The sequence below is a fragment of the Notothenia rossii genome (genome assembly GCF_949606895.1).
Source record: "Notothenia rossii genome assembly, chromosome: 4".
Classification (NCBI taxonomy): domain Eukaryota; kingdom Metazoa; phylum Chordata; class Actinopteri; order Perciformes; family Nototheniidae; genus Notothenia; species Notothenia rossii.
In genome coordinates, this window is record NC_136902.1 from 51,811,432 (window position 1) to 51,837,948 (window position 26,517).

Sequence of the window (26,517 nt, forward strand, 5' to 3'; positions counted from 1 at the left end):
GAGACAGGTGGAAGTGGAAGCCAGAGCACTAGTAGGCAAACGGTTTTTTACCAGGGTGTTTCGAGCCACAGGGTTTTCCAACCACAGGAAAGGAAAGCCATAGGAAAGGCTTAAGGAACAAACCATAGGAAACCTGTTCATTGTCAATGATATTGGATCATAATAAATGTACAACGGAGAATCTTGTCTGGACCTGGATCATTGCCCTGCGTAAGATCTGCTAACTAGTACCTGAGCGGCTGTATTATTTTAAGTTAATTGTCTGTTTTATTTCTATATGATTTTGGCCGCTACAATTTGTATTATGTTTTTTTATTATTAGAGACGGTTGGATTCTGATGTTTTGAGCATAATATATTTATTTTCACGACCTTATTTATTTATGATTATCTTTAGGCTCAGCAAAGATTTGATGTCAGCTGTTGCTGTCTTTACTGTACTCTTGCTTCATTTGATCTACTGTATATTCACAAGTTATGTTTTAAGTTAAGATCTGCCAAACCAAACATGAACCATTGTTACAAACTAGACTACAAAAGAGATGCAGCTCCACCTCGATCAACTACTGCAATATGTTTGAAGCTTCATGTTGTTAGCAATTCTTCTGCAGTTGTACTTCAGTTAATGGTTTGGACACTTTTTCACCACTGCACTAAAGTCGTTCCTTTTGCAGTGCTGTTACTTTTAATTGTATTTTTCAGGTGTGTGTGTGTGTTTGTGTGTGTGTGTCTAACCCCTGTAGATGGTCAATGCACAAAATAAACAACCAGATTTAAAGTTTGAGTGAAAAAGAAATATAACTGGGTAGTTTTATTTCAGTTCAAAATACAAAACATTACAATAATAAAGCAGCTAAAATGAAGTGTTTGTTTTAACAAAAAGACAGCACTAAATGTGCAACAGATACATTCATAAGATATTCTGCCAGTTGATCTCGTACTTTTCAACATGGCTCTCGCTAACAGCTTGGCTAACGATACTGAAGAACTAGAAACCCGAATCCTGTGCTGATTAAATTGGTTTTGTTTATAAGTAGTCAGGTTTGTTAGATTTATGCAATCAGAAATAATGTTTTATCTATTTGCCTTCTTTTTCCTCAACAGGGCTCTGTTTATTTTCCACAGCTAATATTACTCCGTTTTTTCTGCTACCTGAGGATAAGCAGTGAGTAGCCTCTCAGCGAACTACTCTTTGGGAGCATTGATGCAGTGTATGAGTGTAGGAGTTTTGATGTGAATGGAAGAGCGTAACGCAGAGGCAGACAGAATTACAAAGCGAAACCAATCAAAAAGGTCAAAGTGTCATTATTTTATACCCATTACATTGTGCAATCAACATTTACTACATAATGATAATAGTGACTATATAAACGTGCTTGAGCGACCCTTTCTCATGGAGGCTTAAACACGCTCCCAGACTTTAAAAGTATTTAGGAACTGTGGGGGAAACGTCTGAAGCAATAGGGAGTCAGGACTCAAAGAGACACAAGCTGGAGCTTTGATGGCGAACACTGACGGTTTATTTGGAGCTTCGGCCGGAGAATTCACAAGACATATCACGGGCCACGAGTTGACCACACGGTTGAGATGCCACAATCAATTCTGAAGAACCCTCCTGTAGCTCCAGGTTTTAACGAGTTCAGAGTGTAATAATCAACATTCTTTAATAGATATACTAAACAGCTGAGGACACTGAATCACATTTGTTGTCGCTTATGGCTCGGGGTCATCTACCCCGAGAAGGATGTGTTCCAGGTGTCCCATAACAATAACTATCTCTGAAAGAGAGCTGCCCGGTCATAAACTGGTAACAACAACAACAACTTGCTAGGGCAGCCCCTCCTTAAGGGAGATATAGCATGCTGCTCAAGGCTGGGCATCTGCGTTAGAGGGCGAAAGGTAAACATGTTTGGAAATTATTCCCTGACAGGAACGACTTGGATTAACTTGGTCTATTCCAAATTGTAAAATATCAAATTGCTGTCTGTTGTTTTTAATCTAGTTTCTTAAGAAGCAGGTAAAAGCAGCCCCTGTCATCACCACCAGGTGAAGATGAGTTTGTGGAAGTAGTCGTAGCTCCTGGTGGACAGGAAGCTCCTCTCCACTGAGTGGCGCTGGATGCTCACACTGTAGCCCTGACTCTCGATGTCCAGCTTCACACAGTCCAGCAGGTCTTTGACGGATAGCGCGGCCTTCCAGGGTCCGAACGTCACCACCGACTCCTTATTTGACTCCAGGCTGTTGATGGCGTTGTCATAGAGACCCAAGTCCTCCTCTGTGCGCAGCACGCATATCATGATGGTGGACTGTCGGGCGGCTATGGCCTCGGCTCTGGCGATACGAATCAGCACCTGGAAGGAAACAGTGACGATATGTTTATCATTCGTCAAATACATTTCTATTATGATTACATGTTTCTACTTCCTAGTAAGAGTTTGACGTAATGATGCACACATTTTTGCAAGGCTCAACTGAGAAGAAATGCGCCATCATGGATAAAATAAATGGGAACGTTCGAGGCATAATTCCCTCTGATCACAGAATAGCTTGTTTGGTAACAATCTCACATATTTTTAGGCAAATTTCAACCAACACACTTTCCCAGAAAACAAATCTAATAGCCTATAAGACTGAATAATGTCAAGGCTATCATGAGCTCTCATTTATTTTCTTTACCACTCTTTCACATCCACTAAAAGGCAGTTGCGTTTTCTCCTGGAGGTCAAGGGAAGCCAGGCTTCCCCTGTTTTTTCGGATTGTAGTTATAATTTTAATAAATAAATAAAAACACTTCGTTTAGTTTCGGAAATTCTTTGTTGTGTGTTGCTGCCGGCCCGTCTCTCCCCCATTCTCATTGAGTATTCTACAAAGAGTGAAACAGCGCCCCTCTAGATGTTATGGTGAAACAGTAGATTGCACTCTCTGTTGCGAGAGGAGGCCAGCCGAAATTTGCTTCCCTTGGTGAAAAAAAATGGAGGGATTGACCAATCAGATGAGGCTTACGTCATGCCCCTGCCAACCTGTGATTGGTCAGGGCCATGCCAAGGGAAGCCAGAGGCGGCTGGCTTCCCTTGCCTCACAATCCAATCAAATCGCATCAACTTAGTGGTGCAGTGACGCGTCCCAAAAAGCGGAAGTAAGCTGCGCTCGGTTTCCCTCGACAAAATAGCAATGGGATTTCTCCATAGGATTTTGGAAAATAGCTCGAAAAAAGGTCAGTGGAAAACGAACCTGTTAGATAAATGCACGTTTTGTTCAGTCGGATAATATCCACATGTCTACCCTACTTTTATAATTTTTGAATCATAAATCTAATCGATAAAAGATAGATAGCGTCACTGCACCACTCTCACCGCCGTTAGAAAGTAGCAAGCAACTGAAGCAAGTGCAATTATGGAGGGTGGAGATTTGGAGTATTTAATCAAAAATAATTGTACTAAACTTCCGCTGCTTCCCGCGCCACGCTACTGCTAAAAGGTGGGGTAGATCATTTTGGAGAAACCAGCTCGAGTGCGCTAGAATTTGAAAATACACAGCCGGAAAAAATCTGCCACTTCCTTACAGAGCCCCTCCTCCAACACACACGAACGTGCACATGACCAATGAGGGCACGAGATAAGTATGTGCACAGACTAGGGGAGGCTGACAGGCAGGTAGGCCATCCAGTTACTTTAGCCGGGCCGGCCGATGATTGGTCGTGCTTTTTACAGACCTACGGCTTCCACAGATGACATTTTTTTATGGATTTTTTATCAAAGCACTTAAGATATTCATTGCTATCGGGATGTTAAGAGCATTCCATGGAATATAACAAAAAGTGTATCTCGAGCCGGTTTCTCAAACTTACCTACCCCACCTTTAATGTGTAGTTTAAGGTACCTGCAGTAATTAAAGTACTCACAAAAAAGTGCACACACAAAAGAACAATGCATTACAATGTACAAGATGAGCAGGAGTGTCTGACCTCGATGTTCTCCCTGTAGTGGGGGACTCTGGAAAGGAACTGCTGCCGGCCCACCAGCTCTCCAAACAGAGGAGGGCTCTCCTCCAGGAGCTTCACCAGGGTTCTGATGTTGTAGTACACCGCCTCCCTGTGAACCTGCACACACACACACACACACACACACACACACACACACACACACACACACACACACACACACACACACACACACACACACACACACACACACACACACACACACACACACACACACACACACACCCACACCCACACCCACACCCACACACACACACACACACACACACACACACACACACACACACACACACACACACACACACACACACAGTGATGAGTCAGTGGCAGGGTTCATACAGAAAGCAGCCCACTGAATGGAACACCCCCCAACCTCCTGGGTGCTGTGTGTTGGCAGGCAGTCGGATCTCAGGAAGTCGAGGACGGCTCCGAAGTGCGACCCTTCGCGGTCGATGAAGTAGCGTCCCAGAGGGTCGGAGCGTAGTTTGGGCGGAGAGCTGAACAGCTCAGCCAGCCTGGAGTCGGGGTGTTTACGGAGCGTGCTCAGAGCGGTGCTGAACAGGTGCCCCCCCACGTTCAGCTGCACCACAGGAGAGTGCTGAGGGAAACAACAGAACATGTAAACTGTAATAATTAACTTTTAAATAATGTGAATAACATTAAAATTCAGTTTTATTTTGTCCTATCATGTTCATGTTGGAGTCAGAGGGAAAACATTTGCAAGTGAGTAAATAGATTACACCGGCAAATTTACAGTTATGTGGATCGATTTGCATTGTCCCTGACAATAAATAAACACAATATACCATAAACAGTCATTGTAACTACATATAAATTATAGCTGTGAAATACACAGATGGATAAAAATAAAAATAGATGTGAAAGAAAGGAATCGTATATTAAAAAATACCTTAATCTAAATACATACAAAGTCAAACTGCGTAACTGGGAATAGACAATAGTAAATACAATGAAATCCAGACTAATAGGGAATGTGTGTTTTAAGAACTGTGTTCTATCAGCTATACGCTTCAACAGAGTTCCCATATGGCCATTTTCCACTCACACCTATCATTAACACTATTTCTTTTTGCCAGTTCCATTAAGTTGTATTGGCCTTGTGACCATCCACCTCTATTGTTGGAGACAGTTGAGCAGGGCATTGTTAGAAATAATCTGTAGATAGAATATGTATTATAATACAGGTGAGTTACTTTAAAACAAAGCAATATATTGTGTTGTATTTTATTATCAAATCATAGGAGAACTGTTATTGTTGTGCATGACATTATTTTTTTGTAGGCCTATGCCACCAGAAAAGTGGTATCTGAATGTATTAACTCATTACACACAAACACTGAGGACAAATTAAATGAAGTATTGACTGAGTTCATCTTTGCATGGAAACTAAAAATCAGTACAGTGTTTTAATTACAGAAATTGCAGGAAATGCTGCTTTCAGCCTCTAAAAAGGAGATACTTCTCTGTCATTATGGATCAATCGAAAAATGAAGTTTTCAATAAAAATTGTTAGTTTTAGCGCTACATAAAAGCCAAACATTCATATCTAGCCATTTTTTAAAACATTCTTTCTTTTATGTCAAGCTGAAATGAATAGTTTGGGTTTAATGTAGATTCTGACCAGAAGAAAATGTTGGCTATGTTACATTATTTTTAAATAAAAACAGAGAACATAACTGATACTGCAGATCAAATTCCAGTGAAGAAGAAGATGAACCTTTATTTATCCCCCTAAATGGTATCTATAATAATAATAATAATAATAATAATAATAATACATGGGACTTGTATAGCGCTTTTCAAGAAACTCAAAGACGCTTTGACAGAGAATAAAAACAAAAACAAAAAAACAAAAACAAAGAAATACAAAAAGAGATAAACAAAACAAAAAATAGGGGGGTCAGTGGTTGAATGCAGTGTTGAACAGGTGGGTTTTGAGTGATGTTTTTGAATGCTGTGAGGGAGAAAGAATCTCTGATGGATTGGGGTAGTGAGTTCCAGAGGGTGGGTGCAGCAACGGAGAATGCTCTCTTTAGAGCTGAATAAAACAGTTTAGTGCCGGATGTAAAAAGATATTAATAGGAGGATGTGCAAAACAGACAAACTAATTAGGCTTTATTTAAACATTAAATAATACTTTAGGTTAAGGTCTTCTTTTAAATACATGTAAGCAAAAAGCTTTGGGGGTATCTATATTAAGCCTGACAAAGTACTTAACGTTTAATATATTGCATGGTTTGTTTTGGGACTTGACAATCCAACCCCGTCTCACAAAAAACACGTTTAATCACAACGTAGGACGTAGTTTCTAAAAAATTGTAGGATCCCTAAGTTTTTTTTCACCATTCATTCCAATGGCTGGCGTCTATGTCACGTGATCTTCAAATTTCTCCCTGCAGAAAAAAAAACATGGCCGAACTTCGTTTTATTCTCGGTGGAAAATGCATATTTTAAAGTTAGTTTGGCAATTAAAATGCGTTTTGATGTCATTTGATGCGAGAAATTTGAGTTGTTATTTCAGATTATGTGTGCAGTGGATGTACATGATCTTTACTTTGCTAGTTATTACGAAGATTACTTCAGGAAATTGTGTCCATACAACGTTTTCATTGTTACCAATGTGGTTGCTAGGGACGCTGCTATCGATATTATTTCTGTTATGTTGTGTAACTGTTTAATGGTGTTATCTTTATTGCTACCCCCTTCCCCGTCAATGTATAGTGTTGGTCCACAGCGCAAACGTATTAGTTTAACAAAATCCGCATCTAAAATGGTGGCATATACGTTATTTTCCCCTGTGCAATTCCAGTCTCACATCTCACATCACATCGTCATTAACAAATACCGGAAACAGACTGAAAACATGAAACAACAAGAAAAAGTCATTTTAAACAGTCATTATAAACTAGCAACACAATCTACCTGCATTGCATTACTCTAAACGTGTAATAACGTGATTTAACCAGTAGGTGGTTTGGGTTAAAAAGCTCTCAAGTTTACAGTGTTAACAAAATAAAATATACTGCTGTTTCTAGTTTAGTTTACGACGGATATATTTAGTTATTGTTTTGATATTGTAACACAAAAGCGATGGAAAAAACCCCCAGCAACACAGAAAAGATGGTCTTAACATGACCCAGCGGTCTAGTAGTTAATAAAAAACAATAATATCAAAACAAAATATTACTACTAAGTTTATTGTGAAATTGAAACTGAACGGTAAAAGAATAGTTTCCGGTCTATTCTGAGCCCGATCTCTGTAGATAAATAAAAATAAAGAACTACGACAGATGTGTAATATTTAATGCAGCCGAACCATTTATTACAATGCATTCATGTGATGACTTTCAAAGAGTAAAGCAAGCACTGCTTTTACGAAACGTTTTTTTTCATATGGAATGCAGTTGAAGGTCAACCAATCACAGAGCTTTAGAACTAATAACGGGGTTTGTCAAACAGAGCTCATGGTGTAGTCCTAGCGATAGCTGGGGATTCTGGGTAGTGTAGTGTCTTCTGCCATCCTTTACTCCGAAAAAAATTTTTTTCTCCAAATCGAAGGGGAAAAATACAAAAGCATTGCACACAATTTAAACCAATCAATGTTGTGTAATTAACAAGGATAATCTGGTGTTTTTTAGTCGATGAGTAGTGCAGATATCACTGTAAAATCAATCGACATTAAGGGGAATACTTACTTCCGGGTGTACAATTCTCCGTTATCCAATGGGAATGGACGCTCACATTGCCTTTAAGGGCAGCCGACACAAACGAATGCCGTGCTTCCATGAGCGTCAAATCCCGCCGCAGATGGGAATACATTGCAATCAGTTGAAAGCTATTTGCGTCCCTTTATGAAGCTGAAGGAGCCTAGGAGCGTCCCAACCATGCTTGCCAACCTTTAGACCTCAGAAATCAGGAGCATTTCAAAATGCAAAATTGCTGGGGGGGGGGGGGGGGGGGGGGTGCTATTGGATCGCCGAAGCTGTATTAGATTAACATTAACATGCTTATTGTAGTTGTAAGTGCACTGCCTTGCGGCCTGTAGCACCGTCCTTGATGGAGCATATGTGTGGGCTGAACCTGTATTTTACAGGAAAGGAGTGAGCAGAGAGTAGAGTAGTTGTCGATTCTTGTTCTGTTTTCTGTGAATATCTGCCTCACCCTCTCAGACTTTGAGTTGCGCGCTACTAAAGAGACGTCTTACCATGGAAACCAAACAATGGTGTAGCTGTATTAAAGTCAGAGTGGAAACAGTCGTGTGTAAATCTGATTTTGTCCGAAATCGGGAGAAATGCGGGAGAAATATGACCCCGGGAGGAAACCGGGAGAGGGCAATGAAATCGGGAGTCTCCCGCGAAAATTGGGAGGGTTGACAAGTATGGTCACAACTGCACGCCTCGGGGAATCTGACCAAGCTTCGCTCCTGGACGTTTATGGAGTGAGAGTGTGTTGTTGAATCACAACGATCGGTGATACCCAGGGAGAGGCATCTATTTTTTCAATGTCAGCATCAAGAAGGCGCTTTAACTCTGCAGAAACAGCATCTCTGACTGCAAACGGAAGCCTTCTCAATTTCTGCTGCACAGGCTTCACATCATCTTTCACTTTTACTTTGTGTACAACGTTCCTAACACAGCCCGTAAAGCTGTATTAACAGGTGCAGATGAAGTAGGTGTTGGTGTAGTAGGAGTTGCAGGTGGGGTTGTTATCTCTCTGACTGTCTGCTCTGACTTCAGTACCACTCTGTTTCTCATGATGACCATTTCCAGTGCCTCAAACAGGTCCAGGCCCAGAAGTATTGAACCTGACTTCACAATGAAAAGGGTAGCTGAGGCAGTATTTCCGTCATGGAGTGCTCGTAAATGCAGTTTCCCTAGTACTGGGATTCTCTGTCTTGAGTATGTGACTAGAGGAACCTTTGCAGGTTGCAGTGGTATGTGACTGAAGTGCAGACAGCAGTGACACTGAAGAACCAGTATCTACTATCATCTCAAATGACTGGTTAGCAGGAGAAAGTCCCAAATCTACGGTGCACATTATTTTCTTCTCTTTTGGGGCAGTATTATTCAGCAATAAAACAGTCAGTTCTGGAATAACGAAATCCCTCACTTCACGTTTTTGTTCTGAACGACACACTTTAGCAAAATGCCCAGTTTTTCCACAGGATTTGCATATTTTGTTTGTAGCAGGACATTAGCCGCATTCACACCGCTGGACTTTCCCTGGTACTTTGGTTCTTTAGTTCCGTTAGTAACAATAATGTCGCGTTCACACCGCCGGGACTACTCATTGCTGGGAACTCTTTTGGCCATTTTCAGTCCCTGCTAGAGAGGTGGTACGAACCTGGTGATAAAAGAGTGCCAATTTCTATTCTATTTGTATTGGCAGGACGAATTGCAAACCACGCGCCGTCAGTCTCTGAATTTTTTTTGTTAGGCAGCCATTTTTTTCCTCGCTACAAAACCACATCCACACCTGAGCGAGTAGATTTTTTTTGTACTTTAAAGCAGTTATGACCACATGTACTACAATACCGGAGCGGTGGAATGATGAGGAAGTGTCGGCGCTTCTGGCAATTTACTCTGAGGACGGGATGCAGCAGCTTCTACAGAAAGCAGTTCCCAACTCCAAATGTTTTGAGCAATGTTCGCAAAAGCTACTTGAGCGGCGTGATGCCGTTATTGTTATGTCTTGACTGTGCAATAAAACAAACAAACTGGCGAAGCTTTATTTATTGTGTCCCACCTTGGTGATGTTGATGCTGAATTCACTATTTAGTAGATAATCATGTGACACTTTATCTTTGCACTACGGTCTGTCTGCTGAGCCTACTTATTATATATATATATATATCATGTACAGCGGGTGGGCTTTATACCCCCTCCCCCGTGTAGTTCTTCTTCTCTCGTTTTTTTTTGTACTCGCCGTGAAGTGGTTTTGCGGCCTGCCAGTAAACCCAGAGAAGAAGAAGACGAAGTGACGTCAGCGTAATCTTGCCTCAGGGAAAGTACTGCGGTGTGAATGCGATTGGCACTAGCCCCCTGGCGGATTCAGTGCTATGGTACTTTAGTGCCGGCACTAAAGTACGGCAAGTCCTGCGGTGTGAAAGCGGCTATTGTGTGGAATTGGCCATATATTTATCTGAATCACATCTGTAATCTTCGTGCTTGCTCAGACTTTCTCTCACCTTTCCTTTGTTTACTTGCCGCGGGAAGTTTTTGTTCCCATTTTGGCACCCTGATCTCTCTCACAGGCACTTCACTGTTGGAGAACTCGGCCACGTTGCACGCCGCCGTTTCCACCTGATTTGCAATCTGAATGGCTTTATCCAGTGTCAGTTTGTCTTCTAGCAGCAAGCGTTCACGTATGCCTCCACTGTAGGCTTTTTCCACAATCTGATCACGCAGCATATCCTGTCCTGCATTTCCAAATTCACACAAAACGATCATTTCACATAGAGCAGAGACGTACTGTGCAATTGTTTCATCATGTCTCTGGGCTCGTTGGCGGAACTTGTGTCTCTACGTTTACCTTCGGCACGAAATGCGCCCGTAGTGCAGTCACGGCATGGTTGTATGTAGTTCCCGTTTCAGCCAATGTGTAGAAAATCCTCTGTGCTTCGGTTCCGACGCTGTGTAGCAGCGTAGCACGTATACGGGTATCCGGCCACTTGGCTCCTTCCACGTTGATCACTAGCAGAGTTTTCGAATTTTTTTAGCCATGTTCCAAATGGCATAGTAGGTTCTCCCAGACACTGAAGAAAGGTGTGAGGTAAATGAGTAGAAGCCACGGCCATCCTCGTCGCCAATTCGTTGTGTATTAGTAAAAAGACATTAATGAAGCAATGGACAGAGGATACGGGTACTAAGCTCTTTACTGTTGTTCATGCTTCTTCCCGCCACAGCATCAACCCCCGGGCATACACTTATTCTCTCAACATTGTATGTTACTCTGGTTACACTGCGCCCCCTATTGGCAGGAGTATATCAGAACACAACACAAGTATTAAAAGTAAGCAGAGGACACCAAACCAACCGAGACCCGTCTGTCCGCCGCATCTACGCACTGTACAACACACCCACCTACACACTGTTTACCACACACACACCTACACACTGTACCACACACACCTACAGCTCCTAAAGCATAATCAGGCTACAGCCATTTTATTATGTGAAGCACTAAATTGTTTTAGAAAAATATCAACTCATTGTTTGTAGATATCTACTTAACTACAGCATACAAATACAGAGAGTAATGTAGGCCTGTTATACTGAGTGATATATATTATACACACTGCTCTGCTTTCTGCATGGACCTCACAGCTGTTCTCACTGTAAACATCGCGTCGCGATGAAAGCAGTTACTAAAATAATATCCAGGGGATGCATGCAGAGCTGTCATTGGCTGAGATAAGTCCGGCCGTGCGTCACGCCTCCACCGTTCCCGGAAATGCGGCCGTGGAGGACCCATCAGTGTCTCCTCGGTTAGAGCTTCTCCAGAGAGCCTGCTCGATGCTCGATGCTCGTTCCTCGATGTGCATTTAGAGAAATGAGATGTCCTTCAACATGGTGCGCTGAAATCCATTTCCGGGTCACTACCGGACATGGCCGCGGGAAGGGGGGTGCTGAGGGTGCTGCGGCACCCCCTAGCGGCAGGCAGGGGGTGAGGAGCTCCCCTGTCTGAATTATTATTTGACGGTTATTGCTGCTCCCGCTGTGCATAATCTGTGTAATATGTAGCCAATAAATTCCACATTGTTGGTAAAATAATATTTTGGCCTGCCCCGAATGTTTTTTCTGTAGCCCCGGACAATTCTACCTCAATAATATAATACATTAACTGTGCTTTGCGTCAACCTCATCATGACATTAGAGAGGACGGTATGACTGTAATTTCCCGTGTTCAGTGAATGCAACAGAGGCAAGACACCAGACCAATCAGAGCGTTGCATGGAAATAAAAGTGTGCTTGTGTCATTCAAGCTTGGCTCTGTGTGTGTGTGTGTGTGTGTGTGTGTGTGTGTGTGTGTGTGTGTGTGTGTGTGTGTGTGTGTGTGTGTGTGTGTGTGTTTGTGTATGCAGGGCCGTGGGAAGTAGGGGTGCTGAGGGTGCTGCAGCACCCCCTGGTGGAGGACAGGGGATCTGCACTTCCACAAGATTAAATACAAATATAATTTAAAAAAAATGAATTTTCAGCCTTGACGTAACAACATTCATAATTAAGTAAAGATAACACCCTTTTCACCCCGGTTACATTTTCCATTTGCCCTGTACGATGGGCGCTTTAAGTGATGAAAGTGGGGGATGCTGGCTTATCAGGCGCCCGCAGCTCACAGCCAGCGAGAGAGAAAGAGAGAGAGACAGAGGGGGGGGGGGGGTGCACCTGTACCGGCGGGGAATGTTGTTAGCTTCTGCTGCGCTAACGGATATAAGAAGCTCTTTCTACAATAATGTGGAGGGAGAGTTCTGTCCTGTCAGACTGAGAGGCTCAGTGAGGTAAAGGACTGAGTGTTTAGATAGTTCACTTTAGTCTAAGTTATCTCAGTGGGTCTCAAACGTTTTGATCACAATTTATGTAAACAAATATTTCCAAGGCACTCCTTTATAATTATTAGGATAAAAAAAACAGGTTTGAAATCATTCCAATGTATACTATAGGACAGTAAACCAAAAATATCGTTTAAAACTGGAGAGATTTAAAAATATGCATAAATAAATAAATGTTATCTGATTAGATATAAGATATATATATTGGCTATGGTAGGTTATCGGTTATGTTCACATACTTATTTGATTATTAAAATGCAAACCGATCTTTTTCATATGGGTGTTTAGAGTTGTATCCCCTAGATCAGTCTCTAGTAATTGGGCGCTCAAAGTGCACCAGATTGAAGCATTTTACTTTAAAATGTTAAAAACAATCTTCCCGGGGGGGCACCCCTGGACCCCCCTAGAGGATGTGAAGTCCACCCCAAAATTAAAACATGTTCAATGTTCATGCAATACTAAATAGTATACATCTGAAGCCTTTTTATATAAGCTGTCCACCATGTCAATATGTTTCTCTGTTTGTAGTGTCTTTTGTAGAGGTTTTTCATTGCCAGCTAAAATCTTGCCTATAGGGCAGCAAATTGGTCAAAACCGGCCCTGGTGTCATCCCCACAGCACCCCCCATTTGAAACATGTTCCCACGGCTATGTGTGTATGTGTATGTGTATGTGTGTGTGTGTGTGTGTGTGTGTGTGTGTGTGTGTGTGTGTGTGTGTGTGTGTGTGTGTGTGTGTGTGTGTGTGTGTGTGTGTGTGTGTGTGTGTGTGTGTGTGTGTGTGCGGAAATAGCGCAATGTGAGGTGAGCTAAAGGACTCTCTGATTGTTTAAAATAGTTAACTTTAGTCTAAGTTATCTCAGTGGGTCTCAAACGGTTTGGTCACAAATTATTCAAAAGATTATTTCCGCGGCACACCTTCATATGATCATTATAGTTATAAAAAAAATAAGAGAATAAAGGAAAAATTGTTATGAAATACTATATGGCAGTAAAACAAGAATACAGTTTGAAAGGGGAGTGATTTGTAAAATATCCATAAAGAAAAAGAACATAGCTTACAGTTGTTTTTCATCTGGGTGTTGAGAGATGTATCCATAGATCTCTTAATGTTGCTCTCAAAGTGCACCAGATTGATGCTTTTAACTTCAATATTTTAAAAAAATCTTCCCGGGGGAGCATCCCCACTAGAGGAGGTGAGGTCCGCTCCCCACTCGTAAAAAATAGCACTTTACCCCTGCCTATATGCCGTGAGCTGATTATCGAGCCTTCATTGTAACAGGGTGTACTGTGTGTTTGCGTGTGGGGAGTGCTTTTGTGCGTGCTCTATAGTACCCGTAATAGTGTTCACTGGAGTCCAGCACCTCAGCACCCCCACTCAAAATACCTTCCTCTGCTACCGGAGGACCGAGGAGTCGAGGAGGGGAAATTAGAGTTTTGAGAAACCTCTGTGGTTTATGTTTTTTTTAACTGGGTGGGAAGGTCCTTAGTGATTTCTCGATGTCCATTAGTCATTTCAGACCATCATGGCTGCCGGCCGAGATTTCCTTGACGGACACACGAATCCACCAAACCCACACAGTGTAAAGTCAAGCTGCTTTGAGCCGCCATATTGGCTGCTGTGCCCTGAGAGGTTTCTCAATACTCTAATTTCCCCTCCTCGACTCCTATCCTCAAGATTTAGTCCCGCCCACAGGAGATGCGAGCGGAGGACTGAGGAGGGGAACCGAGGAGAGAGGAGGGGAAGCAGCAGGCGGTTAGAGAAATGAGAACTCCTCTCCTCTGAGCGGTCATTTTAAAGATACGTCCATTAATGATGACAGGAGGCACATCAGCCCTCTAGCTGATGGACAGATGTGTTCATGACGACTTATATATTTACTTAATTAATTCACAGTGCAGTATAATGAGACAATAACAGATGCGGACATATTGATGGAGATAGAAGATGTTTAAAACCAACCTCGGCTCCGCGTGTCGTTTTAGTGAGCTGGGTAAAATCATAAAAGAAGGGATTAAGAAACACCAGGATACAAGTTAAACAATAATCTGCTTTAATGATAACAGGTAACAATACAATTACAAAGGAAGTACTTCCTGCTCTTTCTTCTGTCCTACTCTCTGGTCAGCCTGAAGAAAAAGAGACCGGTCTAAAGAGAACACAGGCTTACATCCAAAAAAAAACAGGAGGAGCTAGGCTGCTCCTCCCCGAGGGGTCCTCCATTGGAAAAGACAGCCAATCAGTGCGAGCCAGAGGCGACCCTTAAATTTGAGATAAAAAACCCCTCCTTGCAAGTTTCACATACTTTTGGCATTTATAAAGATAGGTTTAAGATATAGTTATAGTTGGATTATACAAATAACACATGTGAGTTACCTTAATATCAAATAATAATAACGTGAGGAAAACATTCGCTCTGCTCTCAAGCAGCGAAAAAGTACCGCACACTCATTTGGCCTGCAGCCTTTCCAGACACTTGAGCTATTGTTCCTTAAGAATATTCCCTGCAGAATCTTTATTTCAGATAAAAGGTTTCACTTTGCATATTTCCAGCTTCTTGTTACACATATTGCTATTATTGATACGAAGTAATCAAACACACACCTATATTTCAAGATATATAGACTTCCCTGATATTTTCACATGCTGTATCTAATGGGGAATGTCTCCTCCCCCAGCTCTTCTAGTCTACTGCCAGGCAGAACTGCTCTCTCTTCATACAGAGTAATAAAACATGTTTAAGCTAATTTCTCCACAATGTTTGTAGCAATTTAGTACCCACACATGAAAGAATAAACAGAGAAATCAAATAAAACACACACAGTTATAATTTGAGCAGCATTCCCCTTCTAGCTGCTGCAACAGCCCTAAAGCATCTTTCACGCACACACATGGCAATAGGAACAAAAGCAAACTGTGTGGCCTAATTCCCAAGGCCTCTTTATGGGTCTACAGGAAACTAATAATTAACTTTAACAAGACTTTAACTACATTATCTGAAAATGTATCTGGGAATTCCCCTGTTAATTGCACAGTCTATTGATAATTAACAGAGAGACTCAAGGAGCCTCTTTCGATATCTGGAAATTGCAATAGGACTTTCTGAAGAATACTTAAGGGTAATCTTTTCACTCAAGGCAGAAGTCCGGTTATAATAAAAATGGGACATTCGTTTGAAGAGTATATATAAAAAAACCTCTCTATATCTGAGAGGAAAAATTTACTTTGTCCCTTCAAATTTAACACACACAAATATATAAGGTGACATTAAAATAAATATATCACAATATACACACACATATATTTATATAAATATATACAATTTCAGAATCAAACAAGTATGAGAGCACTCTCATAATAACGTAACACAACCAGAGATTGGATATATCCCCCCCCCCTCTCTCTGGTCGCTGAAATGGGGAATTTAAATTACGGGCCAAAAGTTGTATTTGCAAGTATTAAAAGTAAGCATAGGACACCAAACCAACTGAGACCCGTCTGTCCGCCGCATCTGTACAACACACACACCTACACACTGTACAACACACACACCTACACACTGTACCACACGCATGCTGTACCACACACACACCTACACACTGTACCACACACACACCTACAGCTCCTAAAGCATAATCAGGCTACAGCCGTTGTGTATTTTATTATGTGAAGCACTAAATTGTCTTAGAAAAATGTTGACTCATTGTTTTTAGTTATCTACTAAACTAAAGCAAATAAAGAGAGTAGGCCTGTTATACTGAGTGATATATATATTATACACACTGCTCTGCTTTCTGCACGGACCTCACAGCTGTTCTCACTGGAAACATCGCCTCGCCATTCAAGCAGTTACTAAAATAATATCCAGGGGATGCATGCAGAGCCGTGATAAGTCCTGCCGGGCGTCACGCCTCCACCGTTCCCGGAAATATGTCCGCGGAGGAGCCGTGGAGGACCCATCAATAGAGGCTTCTCAATACTCAAATTACCCCTCCTCAACTCCTCCGGTAGTGACCCGGAAATGAATTTCAGCGTGCCATGTTGAAGGAAATCTCATTTCTCTAAATGCACATCGAGGACCGAGCATCGAGGAGGCTCACTGGAGAAGCTCTAACCGAGGATACACTGATGGTTCCTCCACGGCCATTTCCGGGAACGGTGGAGGCATGATGCACGGCCGAACTTATCTCAGCCAATGACAGCTCTGCATGCATTCCCTGGATATTATTTTAGAAACTGCTTTCATCGCATTGCAATGTTTCCAGAGAGAACAGCTGTGAGGGCCATGCAGAAAGCAGAGCAGTGTGTATAATATATATATCACTCAGTATAACAGGCCTACTCTCTTTATTTGCTTTAGTTTAGTAGATATCTACAAACAAAGAGTCAATATTTTTCTAAGACCATTTAGTGCTTCACATAATAAAATACACAACGGCTGTAGCCTGATTATGCTTTAGGAGCTGTAGGTGTGTGTGGTACAGTGTGTAGGTGTGTGGTACAGTGTGTAGGTGTGTGTGTGGTACAGTGTGTAGGTGTGTGTGTTGTACAGTGCGTAGATGCGGCGGACAGACAGGTCTCAGTTGGTTTGGTGTCCTCTGCTTACTTTTAATACTTGTAAATACAACTTTTGGCCTGTAATTTCAATTCCCCATTTCAGCGACCAGAGAGAGGGGGGGATATATACATTCTCTGATTGTCTTACGTTATTATGAGAGTGCTCTCATACTTTAAATTGTATATATTTATATAAATATATTTGTAAATATATTTGTGTGTGTGTGTTGTGTGATGTGCATATCTGTAGCCTGTTATTGTCTCATTATACCGCACTGTGAATGAATTAAAGTGAATATATAAGTCGTCATGAACACATCTGTCCATCAGACAGAGGGCTGCTGTGCCTCCTGTCATCATTAATGGACGTCTCTTTAAAATGACCGCTCAGAGGAGAGGAGTTCTAATTTCTCTAACTGCCTGCTGCTTCCCCGTAGAGAGATAGAGAGAATAAAAGACCAATCATCCCTGTCCCCAAAGGTCTTTTATTTTGAAACTGTACATCAGAATGTCCTGATTTTTTCTGAGTGACTAGATGGGATGTCCTGCTATCACCCTGAAGTGAAATTAGTCTTTGATACTGGACAGTTTTTGTTTTATTCTCATCTAAACACAGAGGGAGGATTTTTTTGGACTCTACCGTAATGCATAGGATATTCGCGCACCGCAAGATCACGTGAGGGCTGGCTTGACTAGGTTTTTCCGAGTGGAGGCTGGCTTGACCGCAGTCTAAACTAGAGAGAGAATCGCTGTCAAGGGGGCTACAACTACAAAAAGATGAACATATTTGACCGTGATTTAATTGTAATAGACGTTTCAAAATGATGCCGAAGTAACAACATACTGATACCGGATAGTAAAAACCATGAATTAAGGCTTTGACAAGTCTGCAGACAGACGGCAGGCGAAAAACCTTTTAAAATGCGTATTTTCTAATGGAGATTTGGCTAAGCTAACATTGTAAATGCTCCGACCGTCCACACTCACAACAACGGCCTATACAGTAGGGATGTGCATCTCCATCACTGAGGCCGATGCGATGCGCATCTCGATACGTTGCCACGATACGATACATTAACGATACCTTTGAAACACCAGGCGATGCGATACGATACGATTCACCCCTGTTGCGATACAGTTCGATACGATTTGATTCAACATTATGCGATTCGGGGCGATACGATGCGATCCAACACGATGCAAAAATAATGATACTTCAATATGGTACGACAGAGGATTTTTGTTTTATTCCTTATATGCAGCAAATCATACATTAACAAAAAAGTGCTTTACATATTTGGTACTGCACATCCCATCATGCCGTTTATTTTTTTACCTTTAAAAGCTCTCCAGAGTACAATTGTATAACACCTCACAGTTAAACAATGTAAGGATGCATTGCTCATGATTAACAATGTGCAAATAACAGCTACCATAGAGCAATGCCCATATAGCTGCCAGCCTGATGTGCTTAACACTCAGAGGCTAACTCACCAGTGAGCAGAAAGCAGTGGTTTCTATCTGAACAATAAAGAAAACAAATAACCTTTCACAAACAGGTATTTCATAACTGCTTACAGTAAGGAAGACATTTAAATTATTATTGGCCGTCACAGGCTGCTGTAAGCTAAACACCTCTCTCTGACAGAACACCTCACTGAGTGATTTAACTCATATGTCTCACTTTCAGGTTTCTCTTTTCAGCCGCAGACCCCATGTCGCCTCTTTATGTGCGTCGCTAAGTTCCTCGTACTACTTGTGTACTTTAAAGCGGCTCGGCATCGTTAACAATTTGCGAGTGATTTTTCAAGTTGACCGTCTGTAGTAATAGTGCCGCGCACATATACCATCAGGACGTTACTGATGGGGTGCGGCTGCGGAGTGATACTGTGTGTATGCAAGTCCGCATCTAGGACGGATCTATGTATCATGGCTGTAGACCTGTTAAGTAATAAAGATACCTCATACAAAGGTCTACGGATACCTTATTACTCTCCATGACCTGCGGTCAACTATGTAGCATAAATGACTATTACACCGTCTTTCTTGAACAATCCGAAGTGTTGCCAAACGTTTGATTTGTAGGTATTTTTCGGTGCGCTGTGTTTCTCTTTCTCCTCAACTTCCGTGTGTGTTGATAACTGAGACTCTCGTTCTCCGTAGTGGCGAAGCAAATATCAAAGATCGTCTCTGCTGAACGTTGACAAGATAAAGGGATTTTATATGAATGAATCGGTCTTTTACCGATGCAAAGACGCTACGCAATCGATGCATCGCGAGTTCAACCCAAACTGTAGCCGATGTGCACTCTTTCAACCGGTGCACTCGCATCTTGAACGTTTATGCCGGTGCACCGATGCGAATCTGTGAATCTTAACATCTCTACTATACAGACATAAATAAACCAGCGACTGTATTCGCCATGACACAGACAGTATGTGGTTTGTACTTGTTTAACTTTTGTCTAGTTTCTGAACAGATATGAAGAGCTGTGAGCTCTGAGTGCTAAGAGCTAAAGGCTGTGTTGTTTTTCTGGGGAGCTCATTGAAGATGACGTCACGGCTCCGCCTACACTGCGTTACTATAGATATTGTTGTCTGTTCATTTGCACAGTTATGGCTTGACGTGATGATCAACATTTTGCTTTTTGTACTTGTTTGAGCAGTGACTGAATCTTTCTCTGCAGGCATACAGTCCAATTGCAATGACCACCGGACAGATCAAGTGGAGGTTCATCAATCATCTCAATGATGTGCAAAAAAAAGACGGACTGCATGCTGCCAATAAAATCACAGACTACTTTGTCTACTTTGAGAACCACAAGATGAGGGTGTCCCTGGCTGCACAAACACTGAGTCGCTCCGTGTCAGTTGCTCTCCGCACAATGAGGGATCTTAGGTACTCTCAGTTTAAAGACTGTGAGGCAACGGCAGAATTCATTGAGGTAAACAGTTAGTGATTATAGAACCAAGTACGTGTTTTAAAAAAAATTATTGATCAAAATGTGATTTGAGCATCAGGAACAATTTGTTGATAATTCTCTAAGTTCAACATGCAAATATTTTCATGAACCGTGATATTGCATATTCATAAATACAAAAGTTTGTATATAACCTTACACATACCTTCACACATTTTAGAGTGGTAAAGCTCTGTGTGAAATTTGCTGTAGCACAAAACAGGCCTATGGAGAGAAGGAAGTCAAGCAAATACTAAGTTTGCATGTTGCACGTTGAACATACAGTTTAGAAATAAGTACTCTGTTCTCTTTATATCTTGAATAGATGAGTATTGATTACAACTATCTGATACCTAATGAAACACTGTAATGATAGTGATTTAGATGCCGATATTTCTTTATAGATTATTGACAGGCTGTTTGACACAATGAATGGACGCAATCCTCGTGCCAAAGGATTCAAATCTCCCTTGGGTGCTTTGAATTGGATAGAGAGGAAAGCATTTTTGTCAAGAGCCAGGGGGTACTTGCTCACTTTGGTGAAAAAAGATGGAACACCACTTCACCGATCTAAGAGGTCTATTAAAATAGTGCTTGTTATTCATGCATGAAAAGTTCACGACATGAGTTCAACGATACTCTGTTCCGTTGTGCATCGAGTTCATAAGATGCTCTGTTCTCTACATCAGGTTCATATGATGCTACTGTTACAATGTTTTTTCCTTTAGTTTTGTCTGCTAACATGATGCTCTTTTATTTCACTGTTTTTCTGTGTTCAGTTTTGTTTGTTGGAATTATCTTGTATTCATTGTTTTTGAGGTCCCAGATGCTTCTAAATAGTATGTATTACACAACATCAAGTTTTGCAGGTGTCAGAAGGAGGGTATGCATGTTGAAATGATGTTCTCTTGTTTCAATGTTTTTCAATCTGCAGTTTTGTTTCCATTTGAATTATCTTGTATTCAGTGTTTTTGAGGTCCCAGATGCTTCTAATGGTACGTATTACACAACATCAAGCACATGTAGGTGTCAAAATGGTAAGTATTGCATGTGTTCTTGCATGTGTTCTTGTTCTCAAGTTATCCCAGTTCTGCAATTACATTGTTCCTAGTTAGCTAAGTGTCCTACAAGTATACTGTATATGTTTTTCCATGATCAGAGTAATAAAATGTTTTTCTTTTGCAGGTACTTGTCAGTCATCGGATTTGTCATTAACATTGACACGTTGATGCTGATGATTCCTGAACTGCTTCCAGTTCAGCGGTATGTCCTCACATACAGGTTCAGCCAGGATCACTTGGAGCTCCTATTTAATTCCATCAGAGCGTCAGGTAGGGTTGATGTTCTTTTAATTGCAATAAATTCTGAAAATGACTTTTAAGTAATGTATGTATTGTGTGCCTGTTTTCCATACAAGGTGGCTGGAATAACAATCCATCTGCACGCGAGTTCCAGGCCATCTTCCGCCGTCTGATGGTTCGGTATGGTGTTTCACCTAGTGAGGCAATGTGGCAGCCCAAGATCACACTGTGTCCCTGTCTGCGGTAGAGACGTCCTCTGCTGAAACTGCTGAAGAGCACCCATCTCCATTCGCCAACATTTCGGCTGTTGTGAGTGACCACAGCTATCTTCCCACTCGGTTTGGTGGTCTGGTGGAAAATGTGCTGCTCTACATCGCAGGATTTGTAGTCCGGCAGATTCTGCGAAAGCTGTCCTGTGATGTGTGCCATGCAAGCTTGGTCAGAGATGCTGTACCTTCATCATTTGATGAGAGCTACCACCTTCTAGCCCTGAAAAACAACGGTGGCCTAGTGATTCCACCACAAGGCACAGTGAAGGTGCTGAGAGCTGCAGAGAGGGTGATTCGCCAAGCTTCAAAGGTGTCGACAGTCACCTACATCGTCCGGGAGGAGATTGGAACGGAGGATGTTTTTCAGCTTGGAGAACAAATTGAGGAGACGCAGTTTGGCATTGACAACCATTATTCCAACTTGTTGTCATTGGTTGCGTCTGTGTTTCTGAAAATAAGACTACACCACATTGCCAAACTCACCTCTCTTGACCAGCATAAAGGGAGCACGAGAAAGAAGCTCTGCAAAACAGTCCTCTTTCAGGGCTTTTAGCTCATTTAAACATTCATGAGCAACTTTCTGTAAATGTGGTTTGGGGCGGGGTGGTGTCATGTTCTTGTGTTTAACTTGAACATTTACATTTTTTATATAGATATAGATTTTCATTTTTTCTGACATAGATATAGATATTCATTTTTACTGATATATAACTTCTGTCTATGTATAATGTATTATTGTTTCTTCATTTTTCAACTTATTAAAATAGCTGAGTAGTAGGCCTACACAATCTGCTTCTGCTTCTCTATCATATAGACCAGCGGTTTTCAAAGTGTGGGGCGCGCCTCCCCTGGAGCTTTAGGGGAGGAGCAGCGTGAGACACAAAAGAACGAGAAAAAGACGAGTAAAGTGACACTTTTGTCTGTCTGTGGAGACCGAGTTCCCCCACCTCGCCAAAAAGGCTGTACAAGTGCTCATTCCCTTCACCTCCACCTACCTGTGTGAGTGCAGGTTTTCCGCATTGACTTTGATCAAAAGCAAGTAACGGTCAAGGCTGAAGCCAGAGGATGATCTGCGTTTATTCCTCTGTGCATCAAAGACGCAGACTCATTGTTCCCACTAAAGTAGGGGTGAGTGTAATAAGGAGGCAAAGTTAACGTTCAGTGTGTTACCGGGAGCATATAAGGATTTATCCACCATGTTGAAAATGTAAAAAAAAAGATGTCTTGAGAACACGGTGTGCGGAAATATACGGGTCGTGCTGCAGCTAGATGTGCCTGTCCTCTGTAACCACGCATGTTCCACAACACACAAACTGAACAACACTCAATTTTCAGCACGATAGATTCAAACACACACAGAGACACGACAAGAGGAGAGAAACAGTCGGAGTAATTTCAAATGGCGGAAGGTAGACAGCGAAAACAGAGCATTTAATTACATTTTCTCTTACTGGACCTCTTTGAAATGCAATTGAATATCCCTGCATTATAGCAACAACAACAATAATAATAATAATAACAGCAATAATAATTGGGAGGGGGGGCGCGGCTGTTCTTATGTTTTCTGAGGGGAGGCTCACCTACCCACACTTTGAAAACCCCTGATATAGACCATTAGTGTTTTTTTTATGTGTGTGTGTATATATTAGCCTATATTAGGCCTATATATCGTGTGTCTTTTGCAAAATACCTATCATACATAACATATAGGCTATCAAATACCAGAATATTCTATTGCTGTTAAGCCTACTATGAATATTAAAATACGCCGAATCATGTGTCCGGTATCATGCCTACATATATGACGTTTGCAGAACCCCCCCCCCCCGTGAAAATCAGTTTTGTATTCAGCGAGTTATGATTGATTAAATGCGCTGACACTTCATTGCACCAGCCAGACAGATTACAGTACTAAGTGGAGCGGGTGACCGGTCCAAGATGGCGGCCCCACGGCTCGTCAGCGCCAGTAGCGGCGTCTACTCTCTTTATATGTCTATGACAACAACAACAAGAAGAACAAGAAAAAGAAGAAGCCGACTCCGAGCTGTCCGACTTCAGGCGAGCTTTTTGAGACCTCCCCCGGCTGCGATCGTCTATTCTCGTCTACTTTCGAGGCGAGCCTCAGCTCATCTCAAACAAGCCTAGTACAAATACGCAGGTGAACACATTCACATGCCAGACATCTGCACTTCACTCTGTAACTACACACATCTAAAATATGTATCACTGACTTCTAATTTGTATTACTTTCTATCACTGCATAAAAACAATAAAAAAATGTACTGTTGAACTATCAAATACTTAAATGGAGTAATTGCTTTTTATATTACTTTAATTTTCTATATCCCCAAAATTAAAAAAATATATATTTTCACCCAAATGCATTTATTTTAAAAATACACGTACGTTTCTGTCTACTCTATAGACAAGTTTACGCGCCAAACCACGGGTAGCGCCATAACCCTACACAAATGCACTTCATTTCCGCCGGAAGTCTTTTGCACAGCGTCTGTCGGTGTAAACCGGTGTAAACAGTCAGACGGGCACTGGTGTAAACACAGCGATTTCGATGCTAACAGTGATGCTAGCTTGGGAACACGATTCTACTTCTTTGACTGGAGATGGCGTTACTCTCCCCCACCCGAATTCAGTGCAAAACTGGGAGGATAACATGACGACGTGGCCCAGCATAACGTACAGCAAAATTTGCTCCTACTTCGTTCAATCCATGGCAATAGATGGAAAAGCAATGGACAGTCTGAAGGCATATCATAAGGCTGCGCACATTCTACTTTGCCCACATGCTCCCGAAAATTGTTGACGATTTTGTTGAGGGAAGGTTACAGTTCTGCAGTAAATATCTCAGCATTTTAAAACCAAAATAAACTGCCTTATTTAGGTCATGCCCACAGGAGCCAACAGTTGTCTGTTGTTTACATAATGCACAATTTACATGATCTCTTTATGCTGTGCAATATATCATATGTGCCTGTACTGTTTGAGTGAAAATAAAGTTTGATGTAATTTAATTTCATTATTGCACTGTTATTGCATTATTGCATTTCATATGTTCCTTAGAGTGCTACAATTTCTTTTAACACAGTTCATCATTCATATTAAGCTCATACTGTACATAAATAACACTGAATTAATTAATTGTTGAGAGGAAACTAAAGAAATGGCTTCAACAAGAAAGATCACATGTTTAATCCTAACAGGTATTACAAATTAAAATATAAAAGCAGCCCACACAATTACATCACTATGAAAATATTCATATATAATATTAAAAAATACAATGCATGCAGTATTTGTTGTGTTTATCTGTATTTAATGAACAACATGGCTGGGTGCTGGTTTGTGGTCGTAGCACTCTATCTAACCACTCGTTCAGGTGCTTTCTCGAGTGATTGCAACCAACTACCGCACACGTAGTTCCCGAACCACTTTTCTTCATGTTGTAATTGTTATATCCTCTTTGTCTCTGCGATATCAGTGCTTTGTCGGCACAACGGAGCTAGCTAGCAAAACAAACCCAGTCCGCCAAAACGGAAGTGCATTGCATCGAAGGGAGGAGTTCAGGATGTAGAGCGGAAACGGCTCAATAACTTGTGTATACGATTTAGGAGTTCACGTTTTTTTTAGCACGAGACAAAAGCTTCTCTGGTCTCAGCAGTTCACTGTATGTTCTCTGTCAGAGCGGCCGTAAACCATGGATGTATAATTAGAACCCGCCTTAAACAAACTCTCCCCTAGTGTCACGCCAAGGACCGACACTGGAGACATCGAAAGCAGTCCGGGAGAAACTGCACGCTCAAGGAAGTTTCCTATCCTTAAAACCGTGTAGGGCGCATCCACCTGCTCACTCAGAAGGAACAAAGTTCCCTTGAGCGCTCACTGGTAGACTAAACACTGGGGAATCAAAAGTATATTTTCTTACCGGGAGGGTTGGTAGAGACTGTTTCTCTGAGGGTTTGTAGTCCGGCAGACTCATCCTGACGTGTCCAGCTGCTAACTGCTCTGCAGGTGGGAGGCAGGGGGCGTGGCCTAAGCCGGACACAATGCTTTATTGCAGAGAAGATGAGTCACTCGGTAATCAAATCTTCGACTACTTTTATAGCCTTTTCTGAGTCACGTTTGATTTTTGCTTATTAGACCTGGTTAACGCTACGCTATTAATGTGCCGACTCATAACATTCACTCAACTCTTTTTACACTATGGGTGTTGTTTTTAAGTTTGACCACTCAGTGGGAATTCAATGTTGTACATCATGGTTTCACATGTATGGATGCTCTTAACTGTTGTTATAAACATACAGATGCTGTACTTAAAATATACACTAGAACGATTACTTCCGCTGGTTGTATGCCTTATTACCCAAGAGGCAATACTTCATTTGATCTTTATAGACATTTGTGAAAATGGTCATTTTGATTCTCGATTTAGTGACAGAACAGAACTATGGCCTACGAAAATCTAAGCAGTAACTAAGCTTGAAGCTAATCTGACATTGTGGCACATTTCAAGCCATTCCTGAGAAATCCAACCGGATAAGATACATGGAAATGTATGAATAATAATTGTCCTTGTGCGCTGCAAACGTCTAAAGGACAGAGGGGTTCCAGCACTACAGTATGTCATGCCCCCTTCGACAATGTTTTTCATTTCAAACCTTTATTTAACGAGACTGGTCCAATGAGATCATAGATCTCTTTTTCACGGGAGACCTGCAATGGGTAACTTGTTATTATTTTAAAATGTCTTTGATCATGACAATGCTTCTCTCCGGGATCTACTGCACAGATTGAATGCATTTTGAAAATAGTAAAAATGTTTTTCCATAGTGGTTCAAAAGGAGCTTAA

At 41.6% G+C, this 26,517-nt stretch overlaps 1 protein-coding gene across 1 annotated transcript; it reads right to left on the minus strand.

The window, feature by feature from the left end:
* Positions 1-778: 778 nt before the first annotated feature.
* kctd14 (potassium channel tetramerization domain containing 14) lies at positions 779-25,707 on the minus strand. The gene is made up of 4 exons (XM_079673616.1): positions 25,594-25,707; positions 4,373-4,597; positions 3,964-4,098; positions 779-2,350 (listed from the first exon to the last, which is right to left on the minus strand). Exons 1-4 carry the CDS (start codon positions 25,645-25,647, stop codon positions 2,036-2,038), a joined length of 729 nt encoding a protein of 242 aa, XP_079529742.1. The 5' UTR covers positions 25,648-25,707; the 3' UTR covers positions 779-2,035.
* Between the last annotated feature and the right edge of the window lie 810 nt (positions 25,708-26,517).